The 15,780-nt window shown below is 35.2% G+C and overlaps 2 protein-coding genes, 1 long non-coding RNA gene and 2 other non-coding genes across 7 annotated transcripts; all 5 read left to right on the forward strand.

Annotated features, from left to right (window-relative positions):
* The first annotated feature begins 1,118 nt into the window (after window positions 1–1,118).
* Window positions 1,119–5,710, forward strand: LOC104905152 (hypothetical protein). Of its 2 annotated transcripts, XM_048639559.2 has the most exons (7): window positions 1,119–1,367; window positions 1,976–2,058; window positions 2,198–2,538; window positions 2,892–3,037; window positions 3,349–3,625; window positions 4,233–4,505; window positions 4,885–5,710. In XM_048639559.2, exons 3-7 carry the CDS (start codon window positions 2,230–2,232, stop codon window positions 5,365–5,367), a joined length of 1,488 nt encoding a protein of 495 aa, XP_048495516.1. In that variant the 5' UTR covers window positions 1,119–1,367; window positions 1,976–2,058; window positions 2,198–2,229; the 3' UTR covers window positions 5,368–5,710. The 2 variants fall into 2 exon arrangements, with proteins under 2 accessions (XP_048495516.1, XP_010691908.2); XM_010693606.4 differs by lacking the exon at window positions 1,976–2,058 and having other exon boundaries at window positions 1,120–1,367.
* A 141-nt stretch (window positions 5,711–5,851) lies between these two features.
* LOC104905146 (hypothetical protein) lies at window positions 5,852–10,913 on the forward strand. Its single transcript, XM_010693598.4, has 3 exons — window positions 5,852–8,041; window positions 8,852–9,220; window positions 10,191–10,913. The coding sequence occupies exons 1-3, from the start codon at window positions 7,722–7,724 to the stop codon at window positions 10,696–10,698; spliced, it is 1,197 nt and encodes a 398-aa protein (XP_010691900.2). The 5' UTR covers window positions 5,852–7,721; the 3' UTR covers window positions 10,699–10,913.
* Window positions 10,914–11,356: 443 nt separating this feature from the next.
* On the forward strand, window positions 11,357–14,829 carry LOC125495049 (uncharacterized). 2 transcript variants are annotated; one of them, XR_007271650.2, is made up of 3 exons: window positions 11,484–12,060; window positions 12,544–12,633; window positions 14,431–14,829. It is a non-coding gene; the product is annotated as an uncharacterized LOC125495049 (long non-coding RNA). The 2 variants fall into 2 exon arrangements; XR_007271649.1 differs by lacking the exon at window positions 14,431–14,829 and having other exon boundaries at window positions 11,357–12,060; window positions 12,544–12,853.
* Window positions 11,610–11,826, forward strand: LOC125495381 (small nucleolar RNA U3). The gene has a single exon (XR_007272019.1). It is a non-coding gene; the product is annotated as a small nucleolar RNA U3 (small nucleolar RNA).
* On the forward strand, window positions 13,966–14,180 carry LOC125495380 (small nucleolar RNA U3). Its single transcript, XR_007272018.1, has one exon. It is a non-coding gene; the product is annotated as a small nucleolar RNA U3 (small nucleolar RNA).
* Window positions 14,830–15,780: the final 951 nt, after the last annotated feature.

Here is a 15,780-nt window from a genome sequence, read left to right on the forward strand (position 1 = left end):
ACATAACCAGTATATACTTTTATTTTAAGTGCTTGATATTGCAACCTAACCAATAATATTTACAAGAGTCATAGTATAGTACATCAAGAGGTTACTTCGAGTTCGTGAAATTAAATTCTTCAAAGTTGCTCTCTACTTGTTCTTAACTTATTTTAAGTGATTGATATTGTAACCTAACCAATAATATTTACAAGAAATATAGTACTCCTCAAGAGGTTACTTTTGTAGATTTCCTAAACCTATCTTAATTTTTTGTGTTATCTAGAATTCTCTTAGTTTTTCTATAACTTTTGTAGATTTTAAAACCTGTCTTATTTTTTCTAGAATTAAAAAAAAAAAAAGTTAAAGAGATCAGACCCTAAACGTATATCATCATCTCAGATGCAATCGGAAAGATATATATGTTAAATGTTTGCATGATCATCTCTAATATATGCACAATTTTCACCAATAAAATTTGAATTATGTTACAAGATTTATAAATAAGTTGAATTAACTAATGATTATCAAAATAAGTTCGATAATATCCCACGTTTATAAGGGTAATATGAAATCAACTTTTACAAAGTTTGACTTTGAAAAACCAACCTAAACAAATAAATGAAGATAGAATATATTGAACATGTCAAATTAAAAACCGGCAACTAAAAAAATTGAAACTACTTTTTTGGATTTTCATATTTTTGTTTTTGGTCTTTAAAATAACTTATACTTAAAGACGATAAGTGAAAAATCTAGACTTGATCAACTCCAGCCTGGCCCAACCCGATTTTTGGACGGGTTTGGGCAAATTTTTTGGCTCGCGGTCAGCCCCTACCCGACCCGGTTTTTTTGCTTTGGGCCGGGCCAAAAATGACTTTACAGCCTTTTGGTCCGACCCGATTTTAGTCCGAAAAGCTCGCTCATTTTAGCTTGAAAATAGCGCGTTGTCGACACAAAAATTTCGCCTAGCCCGACCAATGACAATTTTTAAGATGCAAAAACTCAAACCTGGCCCGATCCGGTCCGTGTTTACCTCTAAAAAAATCATTATCGAACCAAATGTACCCTAACTTAATATTTAGAATGTAAAACAACATATATTTGAACCCTAATAACACATCCAATTTGACGATACGAATAGAGTCCATGTGTTCTTCTATTCATTGTTAGCCCACTTTCAATTTCGGCCATGTAGCTTATTGAAATTGGGCTTGGAGATGCAGGTGTTCGTCGTTCACACTTTCTACCAAGGAATCAGTTCCAGTTTCCATGGCTGTCTGATAAAGAGAAAATGAAGTAAAAAAAAGAGAGAAAAACAGGAAATGCAAAGCATGTTGCAAATCCTCTGATCTCGAAATCATACTTATATGCTAAAAAATTTGCTGGTAAGTTTTAATTTCATTTCATATATTCTTGTTTGGTTTAATGTAATCATTCATTGGTATTTTTTTTGCCTTTTATATTCTAATTATGAACCGATATTTTTTTCATAATTCATAATTTAGTTTAGCTGAGGAAAAAGTTGTCATTTTTTTTGTGTCTTATTTGTTTTTCAATGCTTTCGCATGTAGCTACTCTTTTGGAGTCTTACATTTTCTGGTGTTTTGCATCAAAAGAAAAATTTTAATTTAGATGAATCTACTTGTTTTGTTGCGGATTTTGGTGTGGAATTGCGATTTTTAAGACCTACTTGATGTGATTATTCATGCGATTGGTTTTATGCGGTTGTTATGGTTTGTTTCATGAATTCAACTTATTTTTTCTTTATCTCATATATGTTATTTCATGTTTTTAGGGATGGATAATTTACATGTTATAAACTTATGATTCCAATGAATTTCTGGTATAACTTGTCAATTCATGTTTGTTTGTTTGTTTCATGGAACTAATGATAAGAAAATATATGTTACAATTTATAGATACACATATTTGTGTTCACTTGTTCTTGTTTAATTTCATCAGATCAATTTTTCTTGTTGTGGGTGTAAATCAGGGATGAATGACCTGTTATTCCCGGGCCGAGGGCGGCCGCCGCTCCTGCCCTGGCTCAGGGACGGGCCTGATTACATATCGAAGGTGTTGTGTGTTAGACACTATAAAGCTATTATGGACTTGGTTAATAGCCACATTGTGTTTGTTTTTATTAGTGAGAGATGCTTGGCGTAGTTTTGATGCTTATTGGAACTTTTGTTTGGCATAATTGAACATATGTCAGGAACTTTTCTGAAGACTATTACAGACACAAATATGGCTCCAGCTCAAAATCCAAAGAGAAGAGTAGCATTTGTGCTAATTGATGGATTAGGTGATGTGTCTATGCCAAGATTTGGGTATAAGACCCCGCTGCAAGTGGCTAGAGTGCCGAATCTGGATGCTATTGCTTCAGCTGGAGTTAATGGGCTCATGGACCCTGTTGAACCTGGTTTAGGCTGTGGGAGTGACACTGCCCATCTTTCTTTATTGGGTTATAACCCAAGGGTATACTACCGTGGACGAGGTGCATTTGAGTCAATGGGTGCTGGATTGGCCATGTCACCAGGGGATATTGCATTCAAGGTTGCAAAATTTTTTCTCTCATCTTGTGTCTGTGCTGATATATTATCCTCCGTAATCTTATCATTTTGTTTCTGTCACAGCTTGGAGATTTTAGAATGCTTATCAAGTCTTAAAGCATCTGTTGTTGATGATATTAACACCCTTGCATGAAATAGGAGTATAGTCTATATGAATAGTTGACAGTATTGCTCATCATTACTATGTGATTATACTTGATTTATGCATGGGATGGACATAGAGAAATTCTTTGACCAGCTCTCTGCTTTCATGTGCTCTATCCTGAACCCTTGCTCAAATATTTGAACTTTCAATATGTTTTTGAGCTTTTTTAATGCCATTTGTTATGGTTTCAGTCAAACTTTGCAACTTTGGATGAGAAATCTGGTATAGTCACAAGTAGAAGGGCTGATCGTCACTTTGAAGAAGAGGGGCCTATCCTCTGTGCTTCCCTGGATGGGATGAAACTGCCATCCTTTCCCCAGCATGAAGTTAGAGTCAGGTGCATATGCTTCTCTTGTTGGTTCATATGTGTTCAATTTAATATAAGCCACAGGGTTTCATCTGCACAGTGAAGATGTTAAATGATGAGCCGTGCTTTCCATGAATTAGGTCATCTTGATTAGAAAGCTTTTAGCCTTGTTATGTGTTGCTGTGGCTGAAGTTCTTCATTTCCTGTGTCCTAAAGGACAACTTAGGTCATCTTGACTAGAAAGCTTTAGCCTACATTTTTCTATTAATAGTACATCGTGTCAACTGAATTGTAGGGTCCATTGCTTTAACTTCGCGATATTTGTGGAATTTTTTTTTCAGGTATGCCACAGAGCATAGATGTGGAGTGGTTGTGAAGGGACCTAAGTTAAGTGGGAATATTTCAGGAACCGACCCCTTGAAGGATAACCGCTTACTTTTACAAGCCGAGCCCTTAGATGATACTGAAGAAGCAAAACACACAGCTGCAGTTGTGAATGAATTATCCAAGGAGATATCACGTATACTGGTGTCCCATCCTGTGAATGCAAAGAGAGTAGCAGAAGGAAAGAATATTGCTAATCTTGTTCTGCTACGAGGTTGTGGTATCCGAATTGAGGTTTGTTATTCCTCACTTTGCTTCCGATATTGATGTTTTGTTTATATTGCCTCTTAGAGGAATAAGGTCGTTTATGGTTTTATCTTATGGACTCGACTTATGTGAAGCTTGTGAATTAGGGGAATTTTTTGGTTGGAAATGTTTCTTTCTTCCCCCTTCTGGGTCATCTCACCACTTGAATCACTACTCACCAGTAATCTTAGACGACTCAACATATAGATGACTCAACATTATTTGGCTGGCTGTTTGCATGATTATTTGCTTGGTGTATGCCATATCCGGGATCCTGAATCCTGAGAAAAGACACTTCCTCCACATCATGTAATTTGTAATGTAAATGAAGAAAGTTTCTCATTGATAAACACCTGGTGAGCACAATACTCTCCTGCCGATAAACCTGTCACAGGCTCACAGCTCTGGTTTCTTGGATTCAAAGTTCGAACCCCTGGTAGAATAGAAGATACAAAAACTGTCTCATGTAAAAGGATTATATGGGTCTTTCTCTGTTGTGAGTTGGATATTTGAAAGATGAATGTACTTAAGGTCGTTTATTGTTTATAGTTTCTGTTTTTATTCAATGTCTCTTCTCAGACATTGTTTATTGCAGGTACCACCATTTGAAAAGCAGCACAACCTGCGACCATGCATGGTTGCTCCCACTAAGATAATTGCTGGTCTTGGGATGTCTCTTGGCATTGATATCCTTGAAGCTCCTGGAGCAACAGGAGACTACCGAACCTTGCTAACTTCCAAAGCGACTGCAATAGCCAGGGCTCTTTCAGCTCCATTAAACTCTTGCCCAAATGTTTTTGTCCCGGGGGAGGATGAGCAGAAGCCTGGTCATTCAGATGGATATGATTTTGGGTTTCTGCATATTAAGGTTTTCAACTACCTTCTGTTTAGTACTACTATTTAATATTTTTCCTACTCCGTTACTCAGAACAAGGGCTAAAACCTAAAGGAATTCTGTGTAGGGATTGTCCATTGTTAGCTTTTGTGATATGCACCTTTCTTATGGTTTTTGTGAATCTTTTCTCTAGTATAAATTTTATTCAAGTATCAAAGCTGTTACCCTCTGGGATAGCATAGTGTCTAGACTTTAGAGTTCAAACTTTTCATCCCCTATTGTATGGAGACTACGGAGAGTGTTTTGAGCTCACATCATTGTCGGTTTCTTCATGTTTATAACAGAATCTCATCCAAATAGAGCTTTTTTTTTTATTTCTTCTTCTGACGTCAAAATTGATTCATTCTTGCAGGCAATAGATGATGCGGGCCATGATAAAGCAAGTGTTTTAAAAGTCAAAGGACTAGAAGCAGTTGATAGAGCAATAAGGCAGCTAGCTAAGCTCCTTTGGGAAGCTGAATCAACAGGAAAGTTTGAATACTTCCTTTGTGTAACAGGAGACCACTCTACACCAGTCGAGTACGGGGACCACAGCTTCGAACCTGTTCCTTTTGCATTATGCCGCTTAAGAGATTTTGTGGGTGCAGTAGGCGGTGAATCAATCCTGATGGAAACTTCACTAGAACCTTTTCTTCTTCCAACTGTAAAATTAGGGGAAGATCTAACAGAAGAGTGCAAAGGTGGTGATGAAGGAATAACAGCCTCAGTAAAGGCTTTTAGTTGTGATTCGGTTTCTGAATTGAATGAAATCACTGCAGCACGGGGTTGTCTTGGTCGTTTTCCTGGGAGTGAGATGATGGGTATTATCAATGCGTTTCTCAAACTGAAACTATAATCTCTTCGCACCAGAAAAGGAAGGTAATCACGACTACTCTTCAGGGCACTAATTGGAATTCACTGATAATTGGTTTTGGTTGAATATAAACTTTATGATATTTTCTACAAATCATAAATCTTGTTTCTGATGTTGTTGTATGTTACTGCATTCACATGCTGAGGGTTCAGATACTATTGACTTTGAAGTTCCAATATGTACATTAGTGCATTCACTGCGTGAGAGTTCAGATCAACACTTTTTCATGTTCCTCTTCATAAAAGAGTGCAAACTTGTGTATATTAACACTTAATGTCATTTTAATTTTATATTAATATGAGTTAATTATATATATTTCGTAAAATAGCGTTAAGTTGGCAATCTATGGCATGTTTAGTTAGTGTATTTAGTGTGTAATATTTCTACTTTTAAACATAACCCTAGGGATTATAGTTATAGTTGGCAGAATCCTACTCCCCATTCGGAATTACTATAGTCGGAATTAAAGAGGGTAATATTGGAAAAAACTTTATCTATCCACCGGGTAGACTACCCACCCCTAATTGAGAGTGTAATAAGGAGTGATAGTGGAATCCAACTAAATTTTATTAATTATTTTTTATTAACTTTATTAGTAATGGGTTATCTACCCAGTGGGTTGATGTAGCAATGTCCGGTAATATTATGTGTTATCATAGGGTTGAGGAAGGCTATAATTGGGTGAACATAGCTGCACTGAAAAAATTCGAAAGCATTACCCCACCCCTCATACCAAATTACATGTTTCAAAAATGGTTTCTTGTTTCCCTTTCCAACACAATCATCTCATACCAAACATGCCTTAAGAGTTAAGGGGGTGAATTTATGTAAGTTACAAACCAAAGACATAAATCCACTTTAAAATGTACTTCTGAGATGAATTTGGAAAACGCTCTTGGGTGTAATTATTACACCATAGTTTATGGTGTAACAACTTAGAAACCATCGCTTCTTTTGTAAAAGGAAACTCAAATGACATGAAATAAATGACATGATGACATGAAATTCAGGTCATTATTTGTATTGTCCATGTCATTCTTATTGGAGTATGTGTCATTATACATGTTATAAAATAAGTTACAAAGACGCACTCAAATCTTTTGTAATAATATAAGCTATGGATTATTCCAGAGTAATTTTAACTATGAGTAATGCCTTCTTAAATAATTTCAAGTCGGTCAAAAATTTGTAGTATATATTATGTCATTTTTCTCTTCCCCTAGTCTCTAGTGTAACTAGCTTAAAGATTCATTACTATGAGACTTCTTTTAATCAGTTTATTGTTCCAGGTTACAAAATTATTTTGACCCTTAAATTTTGATTAATTACTCCCTCCGTCCTATAATGTAGTGCTTGTTTCTTTCTAACACGGTCTTCAAGACGTAACTTTGACCTTTAATATCTTCAATTTCGTATTAATAAATTATATAAAAGTTGATATAATGAAACTACACATTGAGACGAATCTAACAAAATTCCACATGAATATGTTTTCTTATCTCTATTCTATATGGGAAGAGGGGTAGGACACCAAAATATTAGAAATCCCATTTTACCCTCATTACATCTCTATTTTAACTACCTACTTTAATTTAAAATAAAAAAAATAAAAAGGAAACTACCTAATTAATTTAAAAATTTAAAAAAAGACATTTCAAAAAAAAAGACCATCAACAATTCAAATACCCCTAATTTTAGATATAATAAAAATTTAATTTAATTTTCTACATCCACTAAAAAAATTAATTTTCTACGTATTTTCGCACGCATTGTGTGCATATAAAAACTAGTATATACAAATGAGAATATTCGGTCAAAGATTTTAAAGTTTGACCTACCAAAAATGAAGTAGGCACTATATTATGGAACGGAGGGAGTATGACACAATCTATGATTGAAATCATTACGAAAGATCCGACCATAATTAAAGTATACCAGGGAGCTTTTTTCAAAAGGATGAAACTATTGATCACTACAGGATATGCATGCAGTCTGGGTATGCTTTCTTTACATCACAAGTTCATAATATAGTATATGACTTACTAAGGGACATAAAAAGAAAAGCCCAACATTTCTCTAAAGAAGATGCACTAACTCATCTTTTTATCTTCATCTATAAGGAATCGTACTTCATCCTTTCAGAAAATTAACCAATTCAATAATCAAATTCACTTTGTATGAAAAACAGAGCAAAGTTCCACATATTCTACAATAAAGTACTAAAAAAACAAGCACTCAAATTAAAGTTGAATGGACCATGCATATATATATGTAATAAGATGAATAAAATCAAAGTCACATAACAACTAAAGTTCATATCTTTGAATTTTAAGATAATGTATGTTACAAGGGGTCTATCATTGTACAGGAAAGACCCAAGTTCTTTATCAATTAGGCCACCAGATTATGCACCAAATACTGGTGTTTTAGTTATAACTGATGATGCAACAGAAGAAGAAGATACTTATTGTTGGGGTTCTTGTGATTATAAGAGGCTTAAAACTTTACCTTTTCCTCAAAACAAGATCTTGTCAATTGTTCATTCATCAGATGTAAGAAATTCAAATGTTACTAAAGTTTGGTTTCTTCCAGTTGTTGCTGAACCTCTATCTGCTCATAGGTACTATATCATCCGCGCCAAAGGCCATCACAAAGGGTACTTTCTCTCTGTCTCTCAAAAGAAATCAAATTCTTCGATTTTTTGTAATTAGTTGATTAACTAACTAATATGTGGAGATCAAATGGTATATTGGTTTTATCGCTCTTACTAACAGAAACCACGATGCAAAAAGTAAAGATAATAGCGTCAATGTACCAAGGATCAAGGATGTCTTGGCCTAGTGGTTAAGATTGAGGTGCTGTGAATGATAGGTCACTGGTTCGAATCTCTCTTCCCTTTCTTGAAGTTCTGCCTTCGCGCACTTGAGCAATTTTCTATGCTCCCATTGATTCCTATGAAAATAGGAAACTTGTATTTCTCATTCACAAATCCATCTTTGTTTATGCTGCTAACTCTCAGTTTGGTCCTACTTCTGCTTCATTTTGTTACTAAAAAGGGAGGAGGAAACTCAGTACCAAATGTTTGGCAATCCTTGGTAGAGCTTATTTATGATTTCGTGCTGAACCTGGTAAACGAACAAATAGGTGGTCTTTCCGGAAATGTTAAACAAAAGTTTTTCCCTTGCATCTTGGTCACTTTTACTTTTTTGTTATTTCGTAATCTCCAGGGTATGATACCCTATAGCTTTACAGTTACAAGTCATTTTCTCATTACTTTGGGTCTTTCATTTTCCATTTTTATTGGCATTACTATAGTGGGATTTATGTTGTTATTACCTTGTATATTTTTGTATCCTAAAGCCCTCATATCAAATTTATTCTTCTTTCTTCTAATACTACTTAATTCTCCTCTTTTTGTTAGTGGATTTCAAGTTAATTTTCTTCCTAAACATGTTTATTAAATTAGGAAAGCATGCACAAGTTCAAAAAAGTCAGACATATGCTTCTGCTGCTACACAGACTTTATAAACGATATAAAGCCAAGGCAATTTGATTATAGAGACATCTACCAACAGTTTGAGATCCGTCGTTACCATGGTGGTGGCTTCTACGCCAAGTCTGTTGCTTATGATGGTGTTCCTCCACGATTCTTACGTAAGAAAGGGTGGGAGGTTCGTGTTCATCGTTCGATTCGAGGAAATTTAGGTGATGCATTAGGCCTTGATGAGTCTGTTCAAGCATCTCTCCCTCCACCTCCATCATATCCTCCACCACCACAAAATCAACACAACGCGGTTGTTACTGGACGATGGTATTGTCCTTTCTTGTTTCTCAGGTAAACATAAACAATAATCGGGTGGTTTTGGTTATCTATCTTTTATTCTCTTATATAGTAGGATCTAACACTGCCCTGTGCTAATTGAGCTTGAGGCTTGGCCAGGCATGATATGCTAGCTTCGTGCTCGATTTGTGTCGTGTCGTGTCGGCCCGTAAAACTAAAATTTAAGGTCTTGGCATGGTATGTATGCAAACCAATTCAGGGGCGTCTCAGACAATTGAGGGGTCTTGAGCCATGCATTAAACATGGGCCCTATAGGAATATAAAAAACGGATTTCTAATTCCGTATTAGTAATAACTAATTTATTATTTTTATTAAAAAAATGGTTGAAAAAAATGAATATACTTTCTTAAATCCTTCAATGTTATTTTCATTTTTAGTAAGGAGATAACTTAGATTTTAAAAAGTATATAGTAAAAATATACCAAGGATAAAAATTAGAGTACGCTATGAAATATGAAAAAAAAAAAAGTACATAGATCAACAGCAAAAAATTTAGGATTAACAAAAGTATTTTCCATCTAAACTCAAAGAAAATAAAATATAGGTGAGGCTCCTTGAAATTGAGGGTCCTGAGCAGTCGCTCAATCTGCTGATGTGTCTGAGACCCCTCTGCAAACCATGGGCTCTAGTTGTGCAAACCATGGGCTCTAGTTGTGTTGTGCCAATTTCTATGCGTTTGGGCCAAGGCATATATAAACCTGATTTTGTTTTGTGCCAAAGGTTGTATCTCGTGTGGTGTATTCCCATCTAATAATGCAGCCCACACAACATAACATGTACAAAACTGTGTTCGGCACTTGTGCTGTGCTTTTTCCATATAATTTCTGATGTGTTTTGGTCTTTTGGACCAGTTTGGCCAATGTGACCTTTAGATTATTGTCGTTGTGGTTGGACTATTTGATAAGATTACCTTAAAAAAGGTGCGTGAAAGTATAGTGATTACGCATTTTTACGTTGATGTAGGGAAGAGGCCAAGTTATGGCGACATAGGAAGAAATCCATGTTCTACGAGGTCACCTTGGAGCAATATTGGGAAGAGATATACAAGCGAGACAATAGGGGCAATGAAGAAGATGATGCCATTGTTATTGACGCGTTGGTAAAAAGAGAAGAGGCTTTCGTCTATGGCACAGAAGCCATGATAGAAGTGAATCCTATGCTAGGATTTGTTTGTTTCACAGTGCCTAGCACTTTGGGCAATGGAAGTAAGGTAAGATTAGTGATGGGGTTAGCGGTGTTCGAAGCCATGAAAGGCATACAAATTGAAAGAGGATGGATGGAAAATCAAGAACATGATGTAAGAGTGGAGAGAGTTGAAGAGATTGGAAGGAGTAGAAGAGATAATATGGGATGGAAAAGATTTGGGTGCTATGTTTTGGTGGAGAGCTTTCTTGTTAGGAGAATTGATGGGATTTTGATAATGAAATACAATTTCAAGCATACACATAAGATTCAATGTAAATGGGATTGACTTGTAACATTTCATTTTGTAAGAATAATGTCCTTAGTGTACTTTTTTATTTGGGCCTTCACTGGGAATCTGTTGGTAGAAAAAAAGACCCTATTAGACCAACACCCCGCTCAGGTCAGCCAGCCCAGCTAGTGTACATAGAGTGATAAGAGTTTGATTTTCCTTTATAATGTATACATATGCATGCATGTTTGATTTAGACAATTTTTTACTTATATCTTATCTCAAATTTATCTCATCTGTCCAAAAATAATTAGTCAACTTCTAATTTAGTCTGTCTAGGAAGATGATTATATACATATCGCAACTAAATTAATTGACATTCAAATAACTAATCGACAACAAATTGAAGGTTTAAGTGAATGTCTTACAAACCATTAAAAGACAAATTTTAAAACATCACATGATCTATATAACCGAATAAAAAAAGATTATTTTAAAAGTATTATTAGGAGAATATAAGTTTAAATTTGTCTAATTATATATTTAATTTGTAGAATTCAAGTTCATTTATCACTTATGTTAAAAATAAAGCATTAACAATATTGTACATATGTGACGTGACACTATCCTTTTTTTAATTATTTCACTTTATGTTAGCCTCATATGTTGTTAACACAAAGCCTTGAACTTGCAACCTTAAAGTATAGATGAAAGACTCGCCAATCAACTAGAATCTTATTCCTACTTTTTCTCAAAAATATATATGTTTAGTTTGTCTTTGATGTTTATTAAATATTTACGTTACAATAATTTAAACATATAATATGAGTTTAAAGAAAGTACAGCTATTTAATTTCTGTCTTGAAAAAGTTTGGACGCGTCCATGTAATGTGAAGGAAAAAGTCCCACATCATCGTTTCAGAAGAAGAAGCATACATATATAAGATGAAGCACTGAGTGTAAAGAGCACGACCTTACTTGAACAGGATCTGTTCTATAGGCTCGTACCTCTGAATCCTTGAGTTCTAAGGAGACAGGAAACTAAGTCTGGTGGATGATTTACGACCGTGCGATTAGAGCGTGATTAATAGCTACCGTTGATCTTCGTGATCTCCTGGTGCAGTAGATGATCGTTCTCATGCTCCTCTGTGAGCTTGAGATGATCACACGGTGTTCTGACAGACTCCCTTTTTTTTTGTTTTTTATTGTATCTTTAAATAGTAAAATCTTTGCATAATTGTTATTTTTTGGCAATTTTCTGGGTTGAGAGAAGTTTCTAGAGTGAGAAAAATGAAGGGAAGATTAGGAGGAGGAAAAACAATAACAGGAACTCCGTCGATGGGTTGGTCGTGTGTGGTGGTTGTTTTCTCTCTCCTCGGTGGTGCCTCCATTGTTCATAATCTTTATAAACCTGACCTTGTAATATTTTTCTCTCTTTTATGCTTTTTCTTTGTTGCACGCCACCTATTTGATAAAATGCCCCAATCACTGTCTTGTATGTTTTTGAATTTATCTCAATTTACTCATTTTATTCTAGGATTATTTGGCCTTGTGTGGTTATCTTATCTTTTGGTCTCTATGTAATGCTTATTGGATTGGATAAAAATAGATTATCAACTACTCCTAGTAGTATGAATTATGTAAAGCTATGTTGCTCAGACACGAATTGAATGTCTACTCGAATACGGATGTCTAAGTGTCCGACTCGGCTATTTTGTAGAGAAAAGACAAGCTTTTTGTTTAAAATGAAGTATCCAAGTGAAGTGTTGTGTCGGACATGACACAATACTCGGTTTTTGAGGTAGATGAAGGTGTTGGAGTAACATAAATGTTATTCAAGTGAATGGCTGATATTAGCTACATTTTGTTATACTGAAATTAGCTACATTTCCTTATATGCAGACGTTGCCGCCTATTGAAGAAGTGAGTAAGAATAAGCAAATAGAGAAGCAGTGATTGCATCTACATCATCTAACTGCACGTCCTCTTGTCGTAAGTTCGTTCGTTCATTCGACTCGAGCAATACTTTGTTTTAGAGCTAAATGTGTGAATTTTTTTATAAGTGTTGAATTTAGTTGGGACATACATTTGATTTCCTTCATAGCTGCTACTGAAGAATGAGTAGTATCGTAGTGATGGCTGATGGTGATGTTGCTATTGTTTCTTATAGTATTTGATCTTACAATAAATTTTAACCCTTTAGGTGTAGCAATTCACAAAGTGATTTTGCTCATCATTAGTAGAGTATGACTATATGGCTAGGTTCTAGTTGGCTAGAATTTTGTCATTTGATGAGTTGTGTAGTGGGAACTTTCGTAACTTTACTTTGTATGGTTCCCATAATCATTCTATATCTTGTTTGCACTCAATAGATAATTCAGCCTGTTCATTTTATCCCACAAGTGTGATCCGAAGTCACCACCAAGCACCGTTATCTATGGTTAAAAGGAAGTCGAGCCAAAAAGAATTCTAGCACTTGCCTCTGGCAATGGTACACTTCTGAGTTGGTTCTAAGGGTCGTTTTCTAGGGCCATAACCTAGAGCCCCTGGCCGGAGGAGGGCCCAAAATAATCGTTAAAAGCATACGCTAATCTCCAACAATTACGACCTAATAAAGTTCCCTTTCTACAAAGAGGACAAGACATGACTAGGCCACTAGGGCTGAGGTTATAACGAGCTGAGCCAAGCTCGAAGTAAGGGTTGCTCTGCTTGGCTCTTTACACGTATATTGGAGTTTGAGTCGAGTCTCAAGCTTGCAGTTGAAAGCTCAACTTAACTTAAAGATCAAAACTCAACTTAAGCTTAGATATTGTAACACTTTTTAAGGTTATAAAACTGTTATAATTTAGTTCTTGCTGATATCTAAATATTCTCATTATCTCACAAGTATTCTGCAATTTTTATTATTAATTACACATCAGAATCTTCCATCTTTTAAGAAATTTTGTCAAAAATATTTCGAGTCTGTTCACGAGTTTCACAAGTTGATGTTAAAGGCAGTTAATAATTTCGAGCCAATCCGAAAGAAAAATATCTATTAGAGGCATCTAATATTTGGAAAAAAATGATACCTGTCAAATGACAGGATTATTACATACAAATTGCTAAGCAGTTTGTATTGACTTGGGAAGTTTGCTATTCTGTATAAGAGGGATCAACCTTGATTGACCCATCAACTTACTGATAATGGCATGACGCACTATTAATCAAAATCCAATTTTGGCAGATTTAGTTAACTGTAGATTAGTTTATGCTCAACTCCCACATCAACCGCTTACTTACCCAAGTCTGTGGTGGTAAACACTTGCGATGACTACAATTGGTACGACCTTACTTGAACAGGATCTGTTCTATAGGCTCGTACCTCTGTATCCTTGAGTTCTAAGGAGACGGGAAACTAAGTCTGGTGGATGAATCATGACTGCGTGATTAGAGCGTGATTATTGGCTTCCACTGATCTTCGGATCACTGGTGCCGTAGAGGATCGTTCCCAAGTTCTTTTGTGAGCTTTGGATGATCACATGGTTGTCTGACGGACTCAAAACTCTTTTTTAGCAAATGGATTGATATACAATCTAATATTGAAACTGTCTTACTGTTTCTGGACTTGGAACTTTTTTCCTTGGTATTCTGAAAGTAGTATATACTTGTATACCTGACTCAAACATTACACAATTCATTGAACTTCCGAGGCACTTTCTTCATGTTCTGATTTTTTTCTTTAGATTGTTGGTTAATTTTTGTGAATGTGTGCATATTTTTATATTAATGGTTATACCTGACTCGCAGGGGCGGCTTTTAGCATGTTCAACATGTTCCATGGAACAGGGCCCCTTAATTGTGAGGGCCCCAAAATAGAGAAAGTTCAAGTAGTAAAAAGAAAAAGTTTATCTACTTATTTGGACTACTTTTTTCCAAAATATGATTATGTGAAGTATGGATGAGCTATTACATTATTGAATTCTTCAAATACGAGATCGCACAGGGCCTCTATATAGTTTGAGACGGGCCTGCTGACTCGAATATTATCTTTGAAAAATGTACAATTTATCAATGAAAAATGTAAGTTCGTTCAACTCAGCAATGAAAAATGTTATCAGACTATTTATCTTTGAATAGTGCTAAGAACCTGATTGGGATGTACAATTTTTTTTCTTTTATAGAAGTAATTGAGTTTGGTGAATGTTTCTGCTTAAGTTGTTGGATATCATGGCTGTTATTGAAGTATAGTAGTACAGTAGTGAACTAGTGATTGACTAATGCCACATTATCAACTGATTGACTAAATCTGTATTAGAAGAGCACAATTATGTTAATATCACTATAGACCAAGTAATATAGTATAGTTATATCATAAAATACTTAATTTTGTGATCTTAAGGGATAAAATAGTTTGAATCCGGCCTAATCCAGCCGACTCGAGGTAAAATAACTTGGATTAAGCCGATGATAAAATCGCGAGTCTGAACCCAATCCAAATGAAGGTGAGTTGAACATGGTGTTTCGTAAAATCCAAGTCGAGCCGACCCATTCCCATTTGTAACAAAGGGACTACAAATATGTATGGCAAGGTGGAGATGTAAAGCTTAAAAAAGGAAAGTGTGAAGACTATTCTGGGACGAGGGAGTATGATATTTTACGTCGAATCATATATATATAAAAAAAAACCTAATATAGATTAACTTAGGCTTTGCTCTTTTGGGTACAGTTCAATTCAACTCAATTTAATCTACTTCAGCTCACTAAAGTTCAACTAACTTATAGTTTTGCTCCAATTTAGTGTAGCTCGATTCTGTTTATTTCAACCCACTTTGAGGTAATCTATACAAATATATTAAAAGGCATGCGAAAACAAGAAACTGTGCCACGTGGCGCTCTCCCTAGAGAGTTTTAGTTCATGTAATCTATGTACAATAAAAAATTTAAGAAATTGCATAGTATAAGGTTTGATCCCGAGACCTCAAATACATATACTAAAGTTTTAACCACTAAGCTAAGTTGTATTTAGTGTTATTATCATAAAGTATTATATTAATAAATAAAGTTTTTTTCTTATCCGGGATATAGCCTGGGGAGTAATAACTAGTTAAAACTTAAAAGTAGCCCATCTTGAAAAATGCTCGGGCTTAGTAGAATTTT

Source organism: Beta vulgaris, chromosome 2, assembly GCF_026745355.1.
Source record: "Beta vulgaris subsp. vulgaris cultivar EL10 chromosome 2, EL10.2, whole genome shotgun sequence".
In the NCBI taxonomy this organism is placed as follows: domain Eukaryota; kingdom Viridiplantae; phylum Streptophyta; class Magnoliopsida; order Caryophyllales; family Amaranthaceae; genus Beta; species Beta vulgaris.

What these genes read in the sequence shown, in the direction of transcription:
- LOC104905152 (XM_048639559.2), top strand. Translation starts at nt 2,230, where the DNA reads ATGGCTCCAGCTCAAAATCCAAAGAGAAGAGTAGCATTTGTGCTAATT. An exon ending in CAGGGGATATTGCATTCAAG is followed by an intron (nt 2,539 to 2,891) that starts GTTGCAAAATTT and finishes TTATGGTTTCAG; the next exon opens with TCAAACTTTGCAACTTTGGA. An exon ending in CAGCATGAAGTTAGAGTCAG is followed by an intron (nt 3,038 to 3,348) that starts GTGCATATGCTT and finishes TTTTTTTTTCAG; the next exon opens with GTATGCCACAGAGCATAGAT.
- LOC104905146 (XM_010693598.4), top strand. Translation starts at nt 7,722, where the DNA reads ATGTATGTTACAAGGGGTCTATCATTGTACAGGAAAGACCCAAGTTCT. An exon ending in GCCAAAGGCCATCACAAAGG is followed by an intron (nt 8,042 to 8,851) that starts GTACTTTCTCTC and finishes TTATTAAATTAG; the next exon opens with GAAAGCATGCACAAGTTCAA. An exon ending in TGTCCTTTCTTGTTTCTCAG is followed by an intron (nt 9,221 to 10,190) that starts GTAAACATAAAC and finishes ACGTTGATGTAG; the next exon opens with GGAAGAGGCCAAGTTATGGC.